Source organism: Aythya ferina, assembly GCF_964211825.1.
Source record: "Aythya ferina genome assembly, chromosome: 3".
Lineage (NCBI taxonomy): Eukaryota > Metazoa > Chordata > Aves > Anseriformes > Anatidae > Aythya > Aythya ferina.
Genome location: NC_140298.1, coordinates 89,596,106 through 89,616,482, shown reverse-complemented (window position 1 = coordinate 89,616,482; position 20,377 = coordinate 89,596,106). Strand labels below are relative to the sequence as shown.

Genomic DNA, 20,377 nt, shown 5'->3' with positions numbered 1-20,377 from the left:
CTCCAGTTCAGTCAAGCTTTGAAGAGCCCTTGCTGCAACATTTTCAAAATCTTCATTAAAACTAATGGAATGTTATTTTTGAAACCAAAGATTCCTTCAACAGTTTTTAGTGGAGTTTACTACTTACATATCAATCAAATGTTTTTTAAAACCAGAGTTGTATTTTCATCTGCCAAAAGTTGTTTCTAAAATCATAATATTTTAGTTTTTAAAAATGCTTTATTTATGCTGAGATGTGAATGAATACCAAGTTGAAGTAACCTGTCTTTGTGGAAAAAAAAAATAATAATAAAAAAATAATCAAATATTTCCCCCAAAATTAAAAAAAAAATAAAATCCAAAAATCCACAGGATGAATAAAGCATGTGTAGTCTTTTGTGTTATGTCTAAAACTAGGATTCTTTTTCAATGATCTTCTGAGAATAGTAGCTTGTGAGCTTTAAGATTATCTTTTCAGGCTACTCTAATGGAATATTAATACTAGAATGAAGCATAAAAGTTACTGTGTAACTTTTGTGGTTGACATAACCAGTGTTCTTTGAATTTTCTGAAAGGAGTTTATAATCCTACCTGCCCTATTCAGTCTTCAAAGTTAATTGTTAACTACTTAACTGAATGTGAAATTTGTCTAATTTGTTTTTGTGGTGGTGGAGCCATGACAGTTTAAAGACATAAGCCATACGAGTTTTGTAGATGGTAGTAATAAATCTCCTAGGAGCTCTGAAGTTTGATGCTTCTATTTCAGAATGTAAAGATTGTACACCCAAAATCTGACAATTTTTCCCCAATACTGCTGTTGATCTAAAACCATATATTACCTTCATCTACAAACACTTCCTTCACTCCTTAGTACTTACTGTTTTTCATTTTCAGCCTATAATGTATATTGGATAGCTGTGACTAGACATCGTTTTTTAGTTCTGATTTTGACTCATGATTGGACAATCAAAATATATACTCTTAGGTCTGTAGTGAGCATAATTTAATTTATTGATTTAGAATTTGTTTACCATAAATATTCCATTATGCTTGCTTACAGTAGACTGTATTTGAGAACACTTCTTTCAGGTAACTAAATCATCAAAATATTTTCAGAGAGCCAACACACAAGAGGCAAAATCATAACTTGAAGCAAATTAAATTTTTATGTTTGAGAATATCTTTGTATAAAATATATTTTTGTAGCTACTTTACTGAGCTCCCTGGAGACCCCATTCTTTTCTGGCCTAGATCTCTTTTTTTCTAAGAGAGTGGAGCAGAAGCAATGGGAGAGAATTGTAGGATATTTATAGACATATGTGCAAAGTGCACATAACTTCACAGAGAATTCAAGAAAAAGGTTCATACCAGGAGCAAGATGATGAGATTCCAGTTTTAAACTTTTGTTAGGCAGCCACAATCCACATACCAGTTGCAGATCTCCAGTTCTTAAGAGAAAGTCTGTTTGCATGGAGTAGAACACCACTAACTGCAGAATTCTCTATGTCATTTTAGTTCATGTCACTTTAGTTCAAGTCATTTTACATATGTGTTTACATAACCAATGGTCAGAGTTCACATCTTAAGGACTATTGCAAGCATCACAGTTCCAAGTCCAGAGCTAAGCATCTTTATTGAAAAATCTATACTTGCAATTTCCAGACATTTGTATATATGGCTAAATGTCTTATGAGCTTTACTTCTTAAAATCATGTGCATCTATTTCCTGAAGAAAGGATTTCATTATTTCAATGATAAGATGTTCTTAGGTTAAAATATTCATTATAATTTTCCTTTCATTTTTGTTGTCTTTTTGCACTAAGGTAATTCTGTTGATTAGAAAAGGTTTGTTTATGAGTCAAATTTGTTGGGGCCATTGGAATTAACATAGGAGTTAAGAATTTTTAAGAGGTTCTAGGTGCATTCTGGAAACCATTGCAATATTATGCCATGCACACACATCCCAGACTGCACTGGGTGGAATAGTGTGTTTGAAATTGTGTATGTGATCATTAGTCTGCCACTGCCAGTTAGGAAAAGATATGCAATCCTGCAAACAGATTAAGAAAACATCTTAGCTCAGAATAGGTCTATAGTTTTGAAAAAGACTTTCTAGACCACATCCTCAGCTGACAGAACTTGGCCTGGCTGGGTGGAACCAGGCCAACTTACAGCAGGCAAGGCTCTCTTTCTTCTTTCTCATGAGTACATACAATTTAGCAGCTACTTATGATGTCTGTATAGGAACAGCCAGCTTTGTGGCACCACAAATGATAAATATTCACTGTGCAAAATTCTCATTCAGTGAAACTTCTTTCATTTTATTATTTTCTAAAAACAAATTAGGAGACTTTAAGAATAGAAAAAGTACTCTTAAAAAGGCAAGAAATATCATTTAACTTCAGCTAGAAGTTCTACCATCCTAAAAAAAAGCATTCAGTTTTACTGTGCTCAGTGAGTAGTTTTCAGTAGCTATTTAAAACACTGGTTCTTGTTTCTTCTCTTCATATATTGGAATTTTATGCAGACTGTAAACTTTCCTGTCATTATCTTAGATAATTCAGCACAAATTTAAATGAATACCATCATAATTTATAAAGGATTAAGCAACCATCTGTAAGAATGTCTGTGATAACTAGTTATAGGGCAAGGAAACAGTCAGATGTCCTTGTGGATCTTGTTTTCTACAATTACCTTTGTTTAGTTTTCAACATTTCTAGAACAAAAAAGAAAAAAGAATGACGTTGCTGAATTCAAAAATAGCTTAGAAGATTACAGTTTATCCTCAGTGATCTTACCTTGAGTCATACATGCACAGGGCAATAAACATGCATGTACTATTCTGCATGTAATACCAAGGTAACTTGCTGCAGTGTTCAGCAAAAAGAGGTTTCTATTATAAAAATGCTATTATTCTAAAACAACTACTGCATTGACTAAACATATCAATAGATAATTTAATTAAATCTATGACTAAAAATAAATATACCTAATGCAGAATAAAATAGCATGAAATGTAAAAAAAAAAGAGGAATGAAAAATATTTTTATGATACTATGATTTAAATATTTAAAGGTTACACATGAATAAGTTATTATAGCATAAACATTAAAATGACAAGAATACTACACAAGACTGCATTTAAGGTCTCATTAAAAAAAAGAAAAAATAAATATTGATGATCTGTGTTCTCATTCTTTAATGTGTTACTTTCATTAATATCTTTAGAGAACAACAGGGAATATGATAGAGTCATATACTGCTGTATGTAGAGGATTTAAATGTTAAACTTGACAAAATAAATTCTCTTTATTAGTTTTATTATCTTTATTTGGATACAGACATTTTGGGATGGATTGCTAGGGAAATGAATGTGAAGAATCTGAACTGCAGAGTGTCTTCTGCATAGGGGCAATGACAATTGTAAAAAATGTGTCAGATTTACTATGGATATTAATGGGGAGGTCTGCACTCTGATATTTCATTCCACACCACCACCACCCCTTCTGTTTCCTTCTTTGCTTATTTATAATTTAATGTGAAAACACACTATCTGCTATGGTGACATTCTGCATTCATTTTGAACATGTATGAGTCACTTCACTAGATTCACATGTTCATTTTATCCTGCCTAGTTTTAAGATAATGAGCAATTGGGCCCAGGAATGCCAGGAGTAAAACTTCCACTGTTTTAACATTCTGTGTACATACACAATGAATAAATATTACATCCTTATGATAGTTCAGTGAACAATAGTTCACTGACCAAATTTGTAGCCATGGAAAAGCATGTTCAGATTCCAGAGAAGATGAGAAGATAATGGCTTGCCAAGGGAGAGGTTGCAGAGATGTGCAGTAAGGCAGTGGATGAGATTGCCATGAGAAAGTCTAGCTTTTCAAGATTAGTGTCACAGTATATATTTTAATTTAGTAATATTTGATTTCTTATGTCATTACAAGTGGCAACAAGAGTGTTAATATAACATTACTTCCTAGGAGCAAACAGTTGTCCTAGAGACAAACACAGGCTAATTACCTGTGTACAATATGTTGACTGGTTAGAAAACATAATAATTTTTCCTAGGTTTTGAAAGATGAAAGAATGCATATTTGTATTTACTAGTCTATATATGTGTGCAAGATAGAAGAAATCTTGTATCTAATTTCTTACAAATATTAGCCTTTTACTTGATAAAATACATGAACGTATTTTATAAATAATAATATTAATAATAAACTTTATTAATACAAATATTATTGCCTTTCATATTTCCATTACTATTGAAATCCTTTTTATATTTTCATGAGCAAAAGGATATCTTTCTCACTGTGTACATGAGTTCAGCTCAGTTCAGATTTAATTCTACTCTAGTGAAATTATTTCATTCAGTTTGAAACTGATCAAAGCTCTTCTCTTCTGTTCTGGAGAGTCAAAAGAGGATTTTTTATGGATCCAGGATCTATGTAGGAAGTTGGCAAAGATTGTTTTAAGAATGTTTTTCACATTTCCTCGGAAGAGGTTCCCGTGGAAATCTAACTCAACTAATAGCTATGTTACAATTTTGGCAACTTGCCTGCCTGGTGAGGAACTATCATTTTAAGGCGTTCCAATAGAAAGTCATAGCCTAAGTCTGTCCTGCAAAGCAATGATATGCAGTAATGCCCTGAAGCTCTGTGTCTTGTCAGTGCTTCATTTTGGGGGCCTGGATGCCCTGCTCCAATGAAGATGTCTCCAATGTTGGAGACAGGGTAGGAAGTGCTCATGGGATTTTATTCTCTTTTCTCATGTGGTTTGCTGTAAGGAAAACAACAGCAACTCATCTTTTGTTTATTTGTTTGTTTGATTTCCATTCTGATAGAAAAAGAAATTTAATACTACTACTACTACTACTACTACTAATAATAATAATAATAATAAAGCAAACTAAACCTCCTCAGTCCTTTGACTGTAATGAAAATATTTAGCTTTTTTTATGGAAAGTAATTTTATAATCAAAAAGAAGTAGAAAATCCTGGCTTCTCAATCCAACACAAAATTGTGCTTGTAAATCAACACACATTCTGCCATCTAGTGACCAGAATCAATTGTGCTGACCAGCTGCAAGTACAATGAGAAACCCCAAATACTGCTACTACTGAATATTGCATTAGTATCTCTGTGGGAGAAATTTTAGAATGGGCTACAAAGAAATTAAACATGTAGGAAACTTTTTCAAACACCTGGAAGTCTGCAAATAATTACATTTATTGAAATTAGTTAATAGTTCTGTCCAAAAAAAATAATTGAAACAAATGGTTCTTTATATATTTCTATAGCTCTCTTCTTTCACTCTTTCCCTCCTGCACTCCCTCCTTCCCCTTCCTTTTGGATTTACATCAGCATTTTGCCTAATTTCTGATAAAAATATTTCTGCACTGGCATGGAGAGGATGCCATACAACCGCTACATGAGCAATCCAGACATTTTGTATTAATGCACATTCTGGCTACAGGGCCTTTAATATTTATTCCGTAGTCAAGAGTAATTGAAAACTCTCGTTTCACTATTTACAGTTCAGGATTGGATAGGATAGTAGGAAGAACGCTGCCAGAGTGCTGTGGGTGAGAAGAAAAGTACTTTTTTGTGTAATGTCTTTTCTGGAGAATCAATTGCCTCTTCTTGTTGCTAAGGTTCAGGTCAGCCTTGAGGGTACTGCTCACCAACTCACTTTCCTCATGGGTCAGTAAAAGCTGAGGATGCTCAGTAGCTCTCAGAGTTTGCTTTATATTTTATAAGCCTTGAAGAAATAACCTGAAAGGTCTCAGAATCACTTGTTTTTGGTTCAATGGTTCATGTCATCACCAACTATCATGCTGAAAAAGGCTATTTTAATTCTGGTGTGTTCTGTGCCATTAGAAACAACACAATTCACAGTAGATGGTACACCTATAACCAGACTAATATGTTTACACTGTGAAGTTCCATTGAAATATGACATTAAAATAAGCATAAGGGCAAAAACAACATTGTCTAAAACATCTTTTAATAGCTAAGATTTATATGTAATAACCTTATAACTATTATTAAGCAGCCTAGGCATAAAATCTGCTTGATGTGTACCTTAATTTTAATGATTTTTATGATCCATTTGTCAAAAAGCAAACACTAGCCATTGGTGAGTAAAGCCTTGCAAAGCTGGTATTTTTCTTTTATATTGCTCAATTTTCCTACTTTGCATTTTTATACTGTTAACAGATGTTTTTTCTTCTTTGTTCCTACAGAGAGCACATGGCACCTCTCTTCTCTCCTAAAAACCTACATTGGCTGCGAGATTTTAGCTTCTCCTTTAAAAACTAAAAAGGTTACTCAATAGGAATAAAAATTCCCATAACATAACATAAAAATAAAGGTAAAGCCAATGGGACTACAGATAAGAGTTGCTGTAAAAGATACTCAACTGTAAACGTTGCAATTTCAGAAAACAGTGCTGTATTTTTTTTAACTCTGAAAAAACATGGAACTAGATAACATGTGTCAGAGTAATATATAAATTGAAATGATAAACCTTAGCCATATTAAGACATACACATTGCTGAAATACTTTTGAGTATCTACCTATTGTGTACAGCTGAGGAGAGAAAGGGTATGCATCCTATTGCAGGAAATTATTTTTACTTTCATAGCCACCAGAGGACCACTGACAGCAAAAATCATGTGATAAATTACTTGATCGGATATCTAAACCACAGATTTTCTACCACAAATGCTTGTGATATGTTATGATTTGCTTTAATTTACTCTGGTTAAAATAATCCATTCAAGGTTCCCCATAATGCTATGTGTTATTTACATGTAAGGTATTTCTATATAAGTTTTATTGTGATGCAGGCTGATTATAGCATTAGCAGTGTATGGGAAAAAAGAAATAAATTAAAAATCATTTTCCAGGCCTAACTTACAGTCATATGGTGGTTTCTGGATCAGGCCACGTACCTGTCTGCTGATGAAAAGATTCGTTATCCCTCTTTATTTAATGCAACAACCTGGTTAATATTAACAGATTGCAGTTTAAGATAAAAGCAGAAAATGACTGTCCTGTTTCATCCAAGGGACTTAGGAGAGGCATCCCCCAAAAAATTCAGTTTGAAAACTGAAAAACACCTTTTTCTGGGTTAGAAAACTTTTTCAGCAGCAGGAACTAGGTAAGAAGAGTGAGAATGAGAACAATTCCTTTCTTCATAATCTTACTTAAAATGCTGAATATTATATTCCAGACATTTTAGAATCATCCTGACCTGACCTTACATGACACCTCTATGCCAGAGCCTGTCTGAATAAGATGGTCCATTTCACCATTCCCATACAAATAGGTCTTACCATATCATTTAGTCATATTTCAGTCTGACTTGGGCTAAAATGCTTTCCCAGCCCAGAAAGCATTGAATTATTTCTCCTTTGTGAAGTGTTAAGGGAAAACAAACACACAACTGGTTCATCTTCTACATTAGTTATTTAGACAGGCTCTGAAAATGAAGAAAAGTTTTATTCTATTTAGTATTTGTTGTAAACTACAACAGTCTCTTAAGTAAGGTATTTCATTATAAAATGTTTCATAAAAAATGCATTACTGTTGAGCTTTATAGATGAAACAATTTTTCGAGTACTGTTTGTACTTACACACAGAAACTGGACACTTCTGATCCCATTATGAAAATATACTTGACCCTTATTTTTCTTTTGTTATGAGGCCTGAATTTAAATAAGGCCTTTAAAGTCCTCACTCATACCAGTACAGGACATTTCCTGTTGCTGTTTTTGTTCTCATGTGGCATTTCATTAAACACTTTGGCTGAATAGAAATATTGAGAGCACTGCATGAGTCTGGTTACATTTTTTGACAAAAGTGATCAAGAAATATTTTTATGTTTGTTATGAAACATTTATATTTTATATGTGTTTATGTATTTACTACATAAATATGTAATATGTTGGAGGTAGGTTATGAAATGGAAAGTGCATCTGAAAGACCAACAACAGTTGAACTAATTTGAACGTTCAAATTAAAAATATGTTGTTGCCAAATTGGAAAATAAAAAAGTTAGGGTATAATTAGTTCCTACATGAAGAAGTCTCATTTTATTTGATATTCATGAGTGGCTCCATTGCTGTGAATGGAGCTGGGTATAAACCTGCTGACTGATCTTGCAGAGTTTCCTTTGCCTCTTCCCTTGGATGGCTCAGTTTCATGGGACACTGCATGTGCCTGCATCCAGCACAGAATGAGGCTACACCATGCATCACCAACCTGTATGCCTCTGGAAAGCCTTTCTCTAGTCTCCCACTATTGCACTCTTTTTGTAACTCAAATGATAAAAATAAGTCTTCTGCAAAAATGGTGCCAGACCATCTAAATTGTTTGAAAAGCAGGCAGTGTTCAGACAACAAACTAAAAGCAAACATACCTTGCTTTCACAGCCTTGTCAAGGGAAAAAAACTATGTAAAGCCTCTTGTCCTTCACCATGTTGTTAAATTACAGTTTAAATGGTCATCTGTATGGCAGCTTGTAAAAATTGTTAAAATAACATTATAATTTCTATTTGCATTAGAATATTAATTGAAAAACTTTTATTATAATAAGATAGTTCCAACAGAATCAAGGTCTATCTTAAATTAGAGGAACTGTAGAATATATATTTTTTATAAAAATATATTAATTTTATAGCATGTATACATATATATACATACACATGCATATGTATGTAGATATATATAATTGAATTGTGTTTTAGATATGGGATGTATTTAAAAATGACCAATGCTTAATTCTGAAATGATACTTTGGTAACTAGATTAAAAAAAGTTCTCTTTAGAATACCAACTTCATTGCTGTTCTCAAATGAATAACTAACTTTGTATTTTATGTGGTGACATCAATGAATATTTTCACAATGAAGCACTAATTTATAGGAAAATATTAATAATTTGCCAAAAATGAAAAAAATAATAACCTTTCTCTGCTGATTGTCCCCTGGAAATTATATTTGACTTATATTATTTTTCTCTAATCAGAAATAAATTTTTTTGTTGATTTTAATAATCTATTAAAATAGTGTGTCAAAACTATTTATAGTATTAATTTTATTATCTTAGATAATGTTTTATATCTTTTGAGGCAGGAAGGTAAGTTTTATTATCTTCACAATTTTACAAATTGAGGATAATTTTGAATTTTGAATTTGCCATGTAACCTTCCAGCATAAGGGTACTTTTTAATGTTTCTGTTCCTAGTGCTTCAGAAGCCCTCTGCCTCATCAACAACTTCATGTAGCTGTAGCTGAAGTAGCTTCAATGCTACCCCACAGGTCCAAGCTCATGATACTAAATTAGAGTTCCACCAGGAACTGAATATTTAGCACTAAGCTGTGGACAGTTGTGTGTGCTTGGTCAACCAGAGGAAACTGTGCAGAAAAGGCAGTAATTCTACTTTAAGTGCAAGGGGCACTCAATTTTTCATCAAAGAAAGGAAAACAGACTCTGAGGTAGAAGATAGGAGGTTTGCACAAGACCAGAGAGAGAAAATAACAACTATGATAGGATAAAAAATGAAGTACTCTTGTCTCCCGCACTGTCAGCCTTTCTATGTCATAGATTTTTACATAGATTTCCCCATTAAAATCAACGAAGACTTCTTTTTAAATGCTGAGAGCAAGATATAATCTATATTCTGTATAACCAAGAGCTTTCTATAAATGAAACTGCCCTCAAACACTTCTTTTGTGGGATTCAGCCTAAAAAATGAAGCAGTTAATTGGCTTAAGTATTACTTTGCATTGTCACCATTTCCAAACATGACTTGTTATCTTTGTTGAAGGCTTCATCAGCCTGAAAGATGAGCGCAGAAATAGAAGTCCTCTGGAGAAGCAACAGTCTCTGTTGTAGAACAGCAATGTCTAGCTCTGTCACAGTCATTTTTTGGTGTGGTTTGCACTGACTCAAACGATAAGAATAAAATGTCTGCATTTGAATAACTGTTTTTGTCCCATGTCATACAGCTGATTTATAGTATGTGTCACTACATTGACTGTTGGTTCATACAGTAAATTCATGTTTGAAAATCCGCAGACACAAATTTAAGTATTTATTAAAAGCTGAGTGTAGCAAAATTAAGTTGATGTTAACTGCCATGATCACTTGCCTGAATCTTACCAGCAACTTCCAGGTATGTTTAGGAACATATTGCATGACACAGTATGTGACTTTTGAAAAATGTCTACACACAAGCTTTCATAAACCTTTATTCTGTCTTTAGAATTTGGAATGATGGGAGATCATACAATTAAAAGTCAGCGACCTCGATCTGTTCATGAGAAAAGGGTCCCTCAGGAACAAGCTGATGCTGCTAAATTTATGGCACAAACTGGTAATACATCAGTTACATTTTTCTATTTACTGTTGTTAATTTTAGCAAAACCACTGCATGTTTCCATAATCTTTTGCTGCATATTTGTCAGTTTTCTAAGCTGATACTTTTTTTGAATCATTTATTTTTTTTCACCAGTTAAAGTCCATAAATGAAGTAGCGGAGAATTAGGTAGATCATAAAAAAACATGCACTGTGAATGTGGATACTGAATTGTTTAGTGTTAAGTGTGAATGTATTTATTAGTGTGAATAAAAGCAGTTTCACATGTACAAGACAGGACAGTTTACTGTGACACTTTTTTTTTTTTTTCAGAGAAGATGTTAAGGATGTGCTCCAGAATTTCTATATAAATAGACTAAGGTCTAATCCCAGATTTAGGCACTTATCAAATTATTAACTAGTAGTAAAAAGTAGTTTTAGGATAGTTTTAAAGTCCATACATCTGACATTTACTGTCTTTGGCCCAGCACAATGTTTTATTCTCTAGTTTCCAGATTCATAATTGCTAAATGAAATTGGCTGAAAATTGTTTTTGATTGGATGTGCAAATTATCTAACACCTTTCACCAAAAAAAAAAAACAAAAAACAAAAAAAAACAAACAAAAAAAACCACTAATTTTGTTTGAGCAACTACATCTTCTTTAGATAAAGATACCAAAATAATATTTACAAACTACAGCTATAGTCATAGGGGAAGAAAAAAAAAAAAAGTCTCTTTGTCAACAATTACCACAACTAAATTTAAAGTCAAAATTCCAACGTGGAACTTCCCTCCAATGGGAAAGTGAATTAAGCTTTAATACACCAATTTTATTTCCCCTTTTGCCATAGTTAATGATCTGTGTATCTGTTGGCAAATGACTCTCTAATGGTTCCCTACATGCTCCATTCCAGTAAGCTATTGCATTAAAAATCTTGTGCTCCATAATTATTGTATGGATTTGAAACTTTCTCTGTATTCCATAGTTACTAACCTAGCAAGTAAGCCTGCCTCAATCATACATAATGCTTCCAGTTTTATATCCACTTTAGTAAAAGAGCTATAATTGCATCTAGTTATGTTGCATGTTGACCTTCTTAGTAGTAAGGTGCTTTACTTAACAGATTTGCAGAAATCAAAATATTAAGTAATCTAAATACATGTATAACCAATCAGTGTAGATCTCTTTGGTAAATAATTTATATAAGGAAAAAGTCTGTTTCTCTCCTATTTATCTATAAAACGATATGGCTAACTTCCAGTTGATACTACTGTAAGCAAACACTGTTATATGGCACACATAAATGGAAGAATGGAGCCAAGAACCCCCTTGGGCTTCATGAAGTTATTGTTAGGGCAAGTAGAACTTATTACTTACATACATAGCTCAGACTTATAATGTTAGTTGCTTACTACATAGAATAACACTTTTGCTTTTATGCTGCTTCTTGAATTCATACAATTACCCTAAAATAAGTAAGAGGATCTGTTTTATTTCCTCATGTAAATCCCTAAAACTTTCATATTATCAGGTAAAACTTGTATCTGATGATTTCCATCCATTGCAGTGCATCTATTATGGGTGTTAGAGAACTGCATTCATTATAAATGCAGCATTTATACGATCACTTTCTGATTTATTGTGTGTGTGGAGTGGGAGATGAATGTACAGAATTACACAGGCTTGTTTTGCAAGGTCCTGTTCAGAAAGCAGGTGACAGCAGACTATATAAATTTACATGCCAAACTTTGAGGAAGTGTATCCTTTACATGCTGTAGGTTAACACATTTTAAATAATGCTGTGCTCTTTTTGGACATACTAATTTTCATCTCTTCTTTATTTTGATTTTCTTTGTAGTGACCATTGCATATTTTCTTCACCTCTAATGCATTCATTTTCTTGTGATATAATTAATGCGATATCTTCTTAAAATTATTCATAAAGTTATTCTAACGTATCTCATGAATTTACCTGTGTACTAAGAAGTCTAATAGCTTTTAAAATACTTTGTAAATTGATACTCTCTGAGTTTTAGGCTTCTTATATTTTAACCTGATTTATTTTCTGTAATAATAAATCAGATGGAAATGTACAAAATGTTTGTATGGCCTAAAAGTGCAGAGAGACAGAAAGAAAGAACTTTTCTGGAAAAGATTTATGATAAGTTTTTAAGACCGATAGAATAGTGAACTTAATCCACTATTAAGTGGTAATTGAAGACTTTTAAAATGTGAAATTAGAATATGCATTCTCCTTTTTGTTTGTGAGAAATATGAGGCAGTAAAGACATCTTTTTCCTTTTTTTTTTTTTTTTTTTTTTTTTAATATTGTGTAAATAATTTATTGTCCTATATTTGTCATTTTATGTGTTTGGACTGATCCTTTCCTTAGGTGTTATGGGATTTAGAATGTATAATACAGGTAAGTGTTACACAGGTCAATGAGGCCTTCCATACAGTAAGTTCTGCTTCCTCTTACATATTGAGCAGCAGGGCAGAATGAGGGCTTTGTACCCCGTCAACTGTTAATTTGAGAATGTAGGTTTAATATAATACCCCTCATAATCTAAGAGTTCTCTGAAGGAAAATAAAAAGTAGCCCTTTTGAACTTTTCATTTTAGGAAAAAAAAAAAAAAAAAAAAAAGCAAAGAAAAAGAATCTATTTATGTATTGAAGGCAATCTAGCAATTTAGGTTTATTTTAGAAAATAAAGAAGTCTCTATTTCCTCATGGTTAACCATGGCATATATCTGCAAAGATGTTTTCATCCTTTAAAATAGGTAATACAGGCAACAGAATGAAGTACTGTGAAAAAAATAAAAATTTCTGAAAAATCAAAATATATTGAGCAAAAGGAAGTGGGGTAGTTGATACAATAAATTTGCTTTTTTTTTTTTTTTTCTCTAATTTTACTCTTTTTGCACAAAAATCATGTTAATATGGAGCACATTTCTCCAGCAAAAAATGAAACTTTCTATCCTTTACATATGTTGAAGTATATTGATAGATTCTTCCTTTTGTGAATGGACAGTATATATGATCAGGACTTTTAATATTCAATGTTAATTTCAAAATTCACTCATTATAATCATGCCTTTTACAATCATATTGTTATTTTCATGATATTCTGAGGGTTAAGAGCAACTTTTTGTCACTTTAAGATCTATGATATTTTTAATTTTTTAACACTTCATTTCTGTATTTATTAGGTATACACTGTCAAAGGTCTGTGTAGGATAATGGAAAATTTACACTGAGTATGTATGACTATTTTACATAATGAGGAACATCTTGAGAAACATAACTTTGACTTTTTCTGCTGTTTGACCTTTCATCTAAGCCACCTAAACAAAGACAAAGTCAAGCTTCAAAAATGCAGTAAAAGAAAAAAAAAAAAAAAAGAAGAAAGAAAAAAAAAAAAGACTATCCTGGAAATTCATAGTAATACAAATATTTTATCATGTACGTAGGGCCTATAGTTCACATTGTACAATTGTTACTGTCTACCTGAATATTAGCTGCTATTATCATATTATATCCTTTAACCTGAACCCAAGTCATGTAACAGTCTAAACAAAATGCTAAATACAGTAAAATGATTAAAACAATAATCAGTAATTCAGTAATTAAATTTCTTCTTTGTCGTCCTAACAAATAATGAAAATGATTTCACAGATCACTTTGGTGAACTTTTGTATTTAAAAAAACTCATCATTTTTTGCTTGCCCATAGAAGTTATTACAGTTATATACAATTTTATGAAAAGTGGTGGTATTAGTTGCTTATAGTTTTAAATTACTGAATAGCCTTAAAATTTGATAACCATAAAATTCTTAGAGGACTAGCAAAGACAAAAATTTTGCAAAGGTTTCATGTTTGGCCTCTGGAAAAAAACAAGAAAAGAGCCTGGGCAGATGCTTGCTACAAAGGCACCACTTCAATAGTATATCATTTACCAAATTCTTGGAAGATATAACCAAAGTGTTCCTGATTTGCAGACATTCCCTTGATTGCTATCAGTGCCAAAATTTTTGAAAGACAAGAGGTATTTCAATATAACTGAAATTTTAAGCTATTCAAGACTGACTTTTTTATCATTATTTTAAAGCTGATTTTAACACTGATTTTTGAAACTAAATCAAGTCTATTTCAAAAAAATCCAGAATATAATATAAGCTTCAGCATGCAATTTTTAACTGATTTTTAGCGGAAGAGGTAAATTTTTACACAATTATTCTACAATTATTTCTCAAAATCTTTAGAACTTTCACTTTAGTCATATTTGTGGTTTTTTTTTGCATTTTTTTTTTTCTATTAAAAATGCACTCAAGTGATCAAGTTTTCTGTAGATGAATGCCTTTGAGAAATTCCAGAAATGTGTGTGTGGCTGTTCGTGACAACTAAATTTAAACATTCTTTCCTGAACATCCATACAAGAAGACCAGATGCATTACTCAAAACACAAACACAAACAAAAACAATCAAACAAACAAACAAATCAGAAATAATATAATGTGTTTTGTTTCAACAATAAAAACAACAACAACAAAACACAATTCACAGGTATGATAGGAATAAATTGCATTCAGTTTTGCACATTTTATGGAATAGTACTTTCTGCAAATTAGTTTTATATATTTCAGTATGACTACATGAACACTAAAAAAGCACATTCCATAAAACAGGAATTAAAAACTTTTTTTTTTTTATTTATTTGGAACACCCAATGAATTATAAATATGAAAAAGATTCCAAATTACAAGCAAGTAGCTCATAAACTTCTTGGATAAACTATTATTTTAGAGTTCTTCATTCATTGTTCCGTTTTGACAATTTTGAACATAGCGGTAAGTAATGAGGTCTAGCACATCTAACAGTTTGTGAGTCAAAAGCATGGAGCAGATAAGTGTTCAAATCAAATTTCCCATCCTACTGTTCAAGTTAAAATCTTGTAAACAAAGTGCACCTCTTTGCCAGGGAACTTCTCTCAAATACTAGATGACTCTTCTTCACTCAAGAAAATATAAGAAATTAAACGTTTTGTTTGTTTGTTTGTTTGTTTTGTTTTGCTTTGTTTTGTTTTAATCTAAATTTCCTTACTGGCAGAGTTCCTAAAAGCTTAATTCTAGAGTGACAAGTATAAATATCAAAGATAAATCCCTTGCTATCATATAAAAAGAGTTGTCTATGTTCTTGTAACATCCTGAGGGCAGTGTTGTTCCTAAAATGTTGAAGGGCACTATTTCTCATAAATTCACAAATGATGTGAACCAATCAAAGTGTTTCCCTCTGAGAGGCGTTATGTGACTGCAGCATTGTAGGTGTCTTTATTTTCTATTCATTGCACATTTTCACAACTGCTTTACTCCATGAACTTTTAAACATTTATTTTGGTATGATACTTTTGTCTTTATTTTATAAGGGCAGACAAGCTTCAGCAATAAAAATGTCTCATTAATACTTATGTCTATATTCATGTTTGTTTGTTGTCTTGAATACAGGTGAATCTGGTGTGGAAGAGTGGGCCCAGTGGAGTACGTGTTCAGTTACTTGTGGTCAAGGGTCGCAGGTGCGAACCAGAACTTGTGTATCACCTTACGGGACACACTGCAGCGGCCCTTTAAGAGAATCAAGGGTTTGCAATAACACTGCCCTCTGTCCAGGTAGTGTTAGCAGCCAATAAATAAAATTGTGGATGTTTTTGAACTGTATAATGATAAGAATTTGAAACTATATATTTTTTATTATTATCATTTTTTATTATGAATTTCATAAGAGAATTTAAGTTGGAACAGAGACATGGAATTCTATTCAGCTATGAAATTTATAACGTAGGTTGTTATTTTTACTTTCAGAACAGTCAAGACATGGAACAAGAGTGCTTTTGTCTAACAGCTTCAATTTTTTTTAATAAGTATTCCCAGTTATTCGCTATTAAAAAAAAAAAAAAAAAAAAAAAAAGAGTGAGGGCATAGAATAAGTACTAAATACAAATTAGAGGAGAAACACAGATCACCAATATATTAAAAATCAGAGACTGATTAACAAGGTGGGTTAAGTTAACATATATAATTTGACACTGCTACAGTTTAGCCATTTAGAGTACTGTCTTCTAGGCAGTGGGCCAGACAATGTCCTCTGCACTGTAATATCTTCTTTTATATTGTGCTGGCAAGAAAGGGCAACAGCTACCCATCAAAGGAAGAAAGATCGGACAAAAATAAGCTTTTTACAACAGACAAAAGGTAAAAGTCATCAGTATCTTGTATTACAGTTTTCCTACTACTTTTTTCTAGGAGATCTGGACATAGTCAGAGTTCAGCAGTAGTTATGCTCTAAGGAGATGAGACAGGCATATCTGAGGTAGTTGCTGAAAGGGCATATCTCGTTTCTTTAGAGTTTGCTCATGGATGTTTTATCTGGGATGGGAAACAAAAAGGCATATGGCCTGTGACTGCATTTATTTTCCTTTGCTGTCTCTGAAAAGGGAAAATTCCTTCCTGCCTCACTTCAGATGACCAAAATCCTCAGCTTTTCTGTAAAACTTGATTCTAGGAGGGTGGTGAGCCGGATTCTGGGGAAGCTCACTCCGTTATGAAGTAAACTAGACTGTCTCTATACATGGAATCCCCTGAATTTTATCTCAATGAGCAGTAGTGTCAGACTAAACGTTGCTACTGCATGTTGAAAAAATATCCAAGAGAAAAGGCATACATGACCACCTCAGAGTTTGTGTATTGGAGTTATAAGCCTTTACAGAACCTCTGCAATGAAAAGCAACTTAAAATATTGTATCAGGTAAGCCACCACTGTACATCAGTGTACACTGAACAGCTAACATCACAGAATGCTTTACCACTATGCTCTAGATAAAAAACTCACCTGTCATTTCTGAATATTTCAGGGTAGGAAACCCCAGACAGAAAACCCCAGACATCTGAATTTGATAATTTAAAGGTTTCCATTAAAAAAATAAATAAATAAATAAAGCCACTATTTCTAAAAAGGATGGGGTAGCTTACAGGCTACTAGAGGTTGGATTCTTTCCAAAACTACCCTTACCCTCAACTTGAAAGTAAAAAAGTATGAAGTACAAAAAAAAACCTATAAAATAAAATAAGAAACCTTCAAAAAAATCAAAGATAAGCTTAAAGATTCCTTTGAAGCAACATGAAATATAAACATGAAAACACATACTCCAGCACTCTCACTGACACACAGACCTGCCAATTTCTAGCTCATTTAATAACCTAAGAAGAGGCAAGGTCACCTAATTTTGCAAAATTTTGCAAAATTTTATCCTCATTCTCTCCAGTAAAGTTTGAGAAATTTTCACATCAAAACAAGTCTATGTAAAGCAACAGACAAGATAATTTAGTCAAAGTAATCTGGGGGAAAATAAATAAATAAATATAGTTAATGATAAATTAATAAAAATAATAATAATAAATTAATAATATAAAAATAATAATATAATAATGAAATAATATAAATAGTTAATAATAAATAACTAATAATAAATAAAAAATAGTTCGTTTGTAAAATTTACATTGTCTAGTAAACTTCTGAACAATGCTCACACAGACTGTTCCACATGTCTCAGTGACAAGGGAGCTCTTTCCTCACACACAATGCCCACTTTAGAGTATGGCTTCTGTTTCCAGTTATTCAGTGTGAGCAATGTCTATCAATTCTCACTGGATAACAGTGATACTGCCAAGATATTTTCATTTTCATATCACCACAGCTGATTCTGATAATCTTTACATATGTTGTGTTACCTTTCCTAAATAATTAGTCTTCTAGGCATAATCTTGCATGTTGTTTTACATAATTACAGTAACCTTACTAATTTATGTTGGTCTCTGTCTGGCAAGAGGGGTCACTATGTGTGGCAGTGTGCAGGATGAGCAATTTAGAAAGATGCTTTTCATAGTCAGAGCGCCATTAATTTTTCAACCATGATTTTAATTCTAGGCTAAATATCCTCTGCCCTCATTATAGCATGTATACTGTCTCAGAGAGTTGCACGATTCAGGATTATCCCTGGCTCATGCATAAGAAAATGTACAGTTTGTAGACTAGTATAATTAAAACACACATTTAACAAAAGAATGCAAACATACACATCTGTACCTGGGATATGGCCTGTGAACCTGGACCTGAGCCACTCATTCCATACAGCTTTTGGACTCAATGTGACTTCAAAATAAACAATTATGCAGAGTGGCTTATACTTCAAACATCTATCCACAAACTTCAAGAGAACATGTTGCATTTAAAAATATTTATACAAGGCTGTATTGATTTCATGCAGTCCCTTCAGTGTCCACTGGGAATGGACATCACTGGGATGTTAGAGAATACATCTGTCTGTAATCTCACTATTCTGTAAAATTTTGAGAATGGGATTCACCATCTTTATCATTATGCAACAGCAGGCTATATCACAAAGTATTTTGCATAAGTACATGAAAGCTATTGCATCTATCATTTTTAGCTATTTTTTTTATTCTGCTGAATATATATATTACATATATATATAACATATATATAACACATATATAATGCTACTGATAATTAAGCTAAAATCATGAAGGAACTATTGTTTCCATAATTTTAATTTATTTATATTTTTTCCAGACCAATACTATTTCAGAGATGGGAATCCACTAGGTAATTCAGGCAGTGTCTTGGAATCAGGGGCCTTCTCAAGAAGTGCAACATTGTAAGCAACAAAATGTAGTTCATTGTTACTGGTTCTGCAAGCAAAGGCATTTAGGATCCAGTACTGCAGTGCCACTGATTCATTTCAGTTTAATTGATAATTTCTAATACAGCTAAGACTTCAAGGAGAAAGAACATTGCATTTCTGTAACTGTAGATCATCTCAGTTAGTTCCTATTTCTCCTTCCCCATTGCCTTCAGCCACTTTCACCACAAAATTTAGCTGAAGATCAGAATTCTCAGGCTTATGGGTAAAGCAATACATGGAAGGAGCAAGAATATCCTAAAACATTTCAAACATTTGTATGCTCAAAAGATTTTGGTTGGTGCTAAGTCTGTTATATCTCCATCATTTCTCAAGGCTTATGTCAATGAATTTTAGCCATATTACTGAAATTTTGCACATTTCAGTATGTTTTATGTCTGCATAGGTACACTAACAAAACTGTTACAAGTTTTTAAATCCTACAGTGTTATTGTAATTAATCAGTGTTTTGGAACTTCAAGTCTTCATTTGAAAGTGGGAAAACAAGAGGGAAATTTAGCTTTATAATTAACAGACCTTGCAGAAATAGAATAGATATATGACTTAAATGTGGATGGTAGAGGACAGGCGTCAGGAAGTCTTTGAATTATTTTTTTTATTATTACTAATTTAAGAAAATTTTTCAAATATACAATTTGAGCCATATTGAAGGAACAGAAACTATATCACATAAATGTGTTTAAATTCATGCATGAAATACCTGTAATATCATTTTAACAATTCCTATAATGTAGCATCTGGTTTGTTGTAGTTAATCAGCCATTTTAAACTTTACCAGAAAATAGAAACCATCAATGTCCATAATATTTTTTACAATATCTTTTTAGTATAAAGCTGAACAAATCAGAGGTATTTAAACCCCAATAAAAATCTCCCAAAATATGCTTGTAGGATGCATGCCAGCATGGCTTCACACCTCCTCCCACCTCACACAAGTTGTGTATTGTGAACACTGTGGGTGTTCACTTCAACATGATTAGGTTCAGAGAGTGGCAGAATGAAGGGAAGGATGCTCTGCAGTAATCCAAACTCGTTGTGCTAGCAATGATTTTGACAGATAAGTTGGCAATAATTTGAATATTTTTGTCCCAAATAATGAATCTTGCATCTGAAACTGCGTTATAGAAAACAGTTACTCCTCTGTGGGCCAGCTCTCCATCTGGTGTAATTTGGCATAGCTCATCTGGCTATAATTCATCAGATGTTATAGGGTTTGTTTTTTTTTTTGCATTAAGGGAA

At 32.5% G+C, this 20,377-nt stretch overlaps 1 protein-coding gene across 7 annotated transcripts in view; it reads left to right on the top strand.

Moving 5' to 3' along the window:
- The window catches only part of ADGRB3 (adhesion G protein-coupled receptor B3), a 463,233-nt gene that overhangs the window by 181,779 nt on the left and 261,077 nt on the right, over positions 1–20,377 (top strand). For 5 of the 7 annotated variants that reach the window (XM_084515009.1, XM_084515007.1, XM_084515006.1 and 2 more), the window contains 2 exons: positions 10,270–10,380; positions 15,867–16,028. In XM_084515009.1, the coding sequence (XP_084371135.1) occupies positions 10,270–10,380; positions 15,867–16,028 (273 nt within the window). Of the gene's footprint in view, positions 1–6,256; positions 6,369–10,269; positions 10,381–15,866; positions 16,029–20,377 lie in introns of those variants that run through there. The other 2 variants (XM_084515010.1, XM_084515008.1) reach the window with 2 other exon arrangements.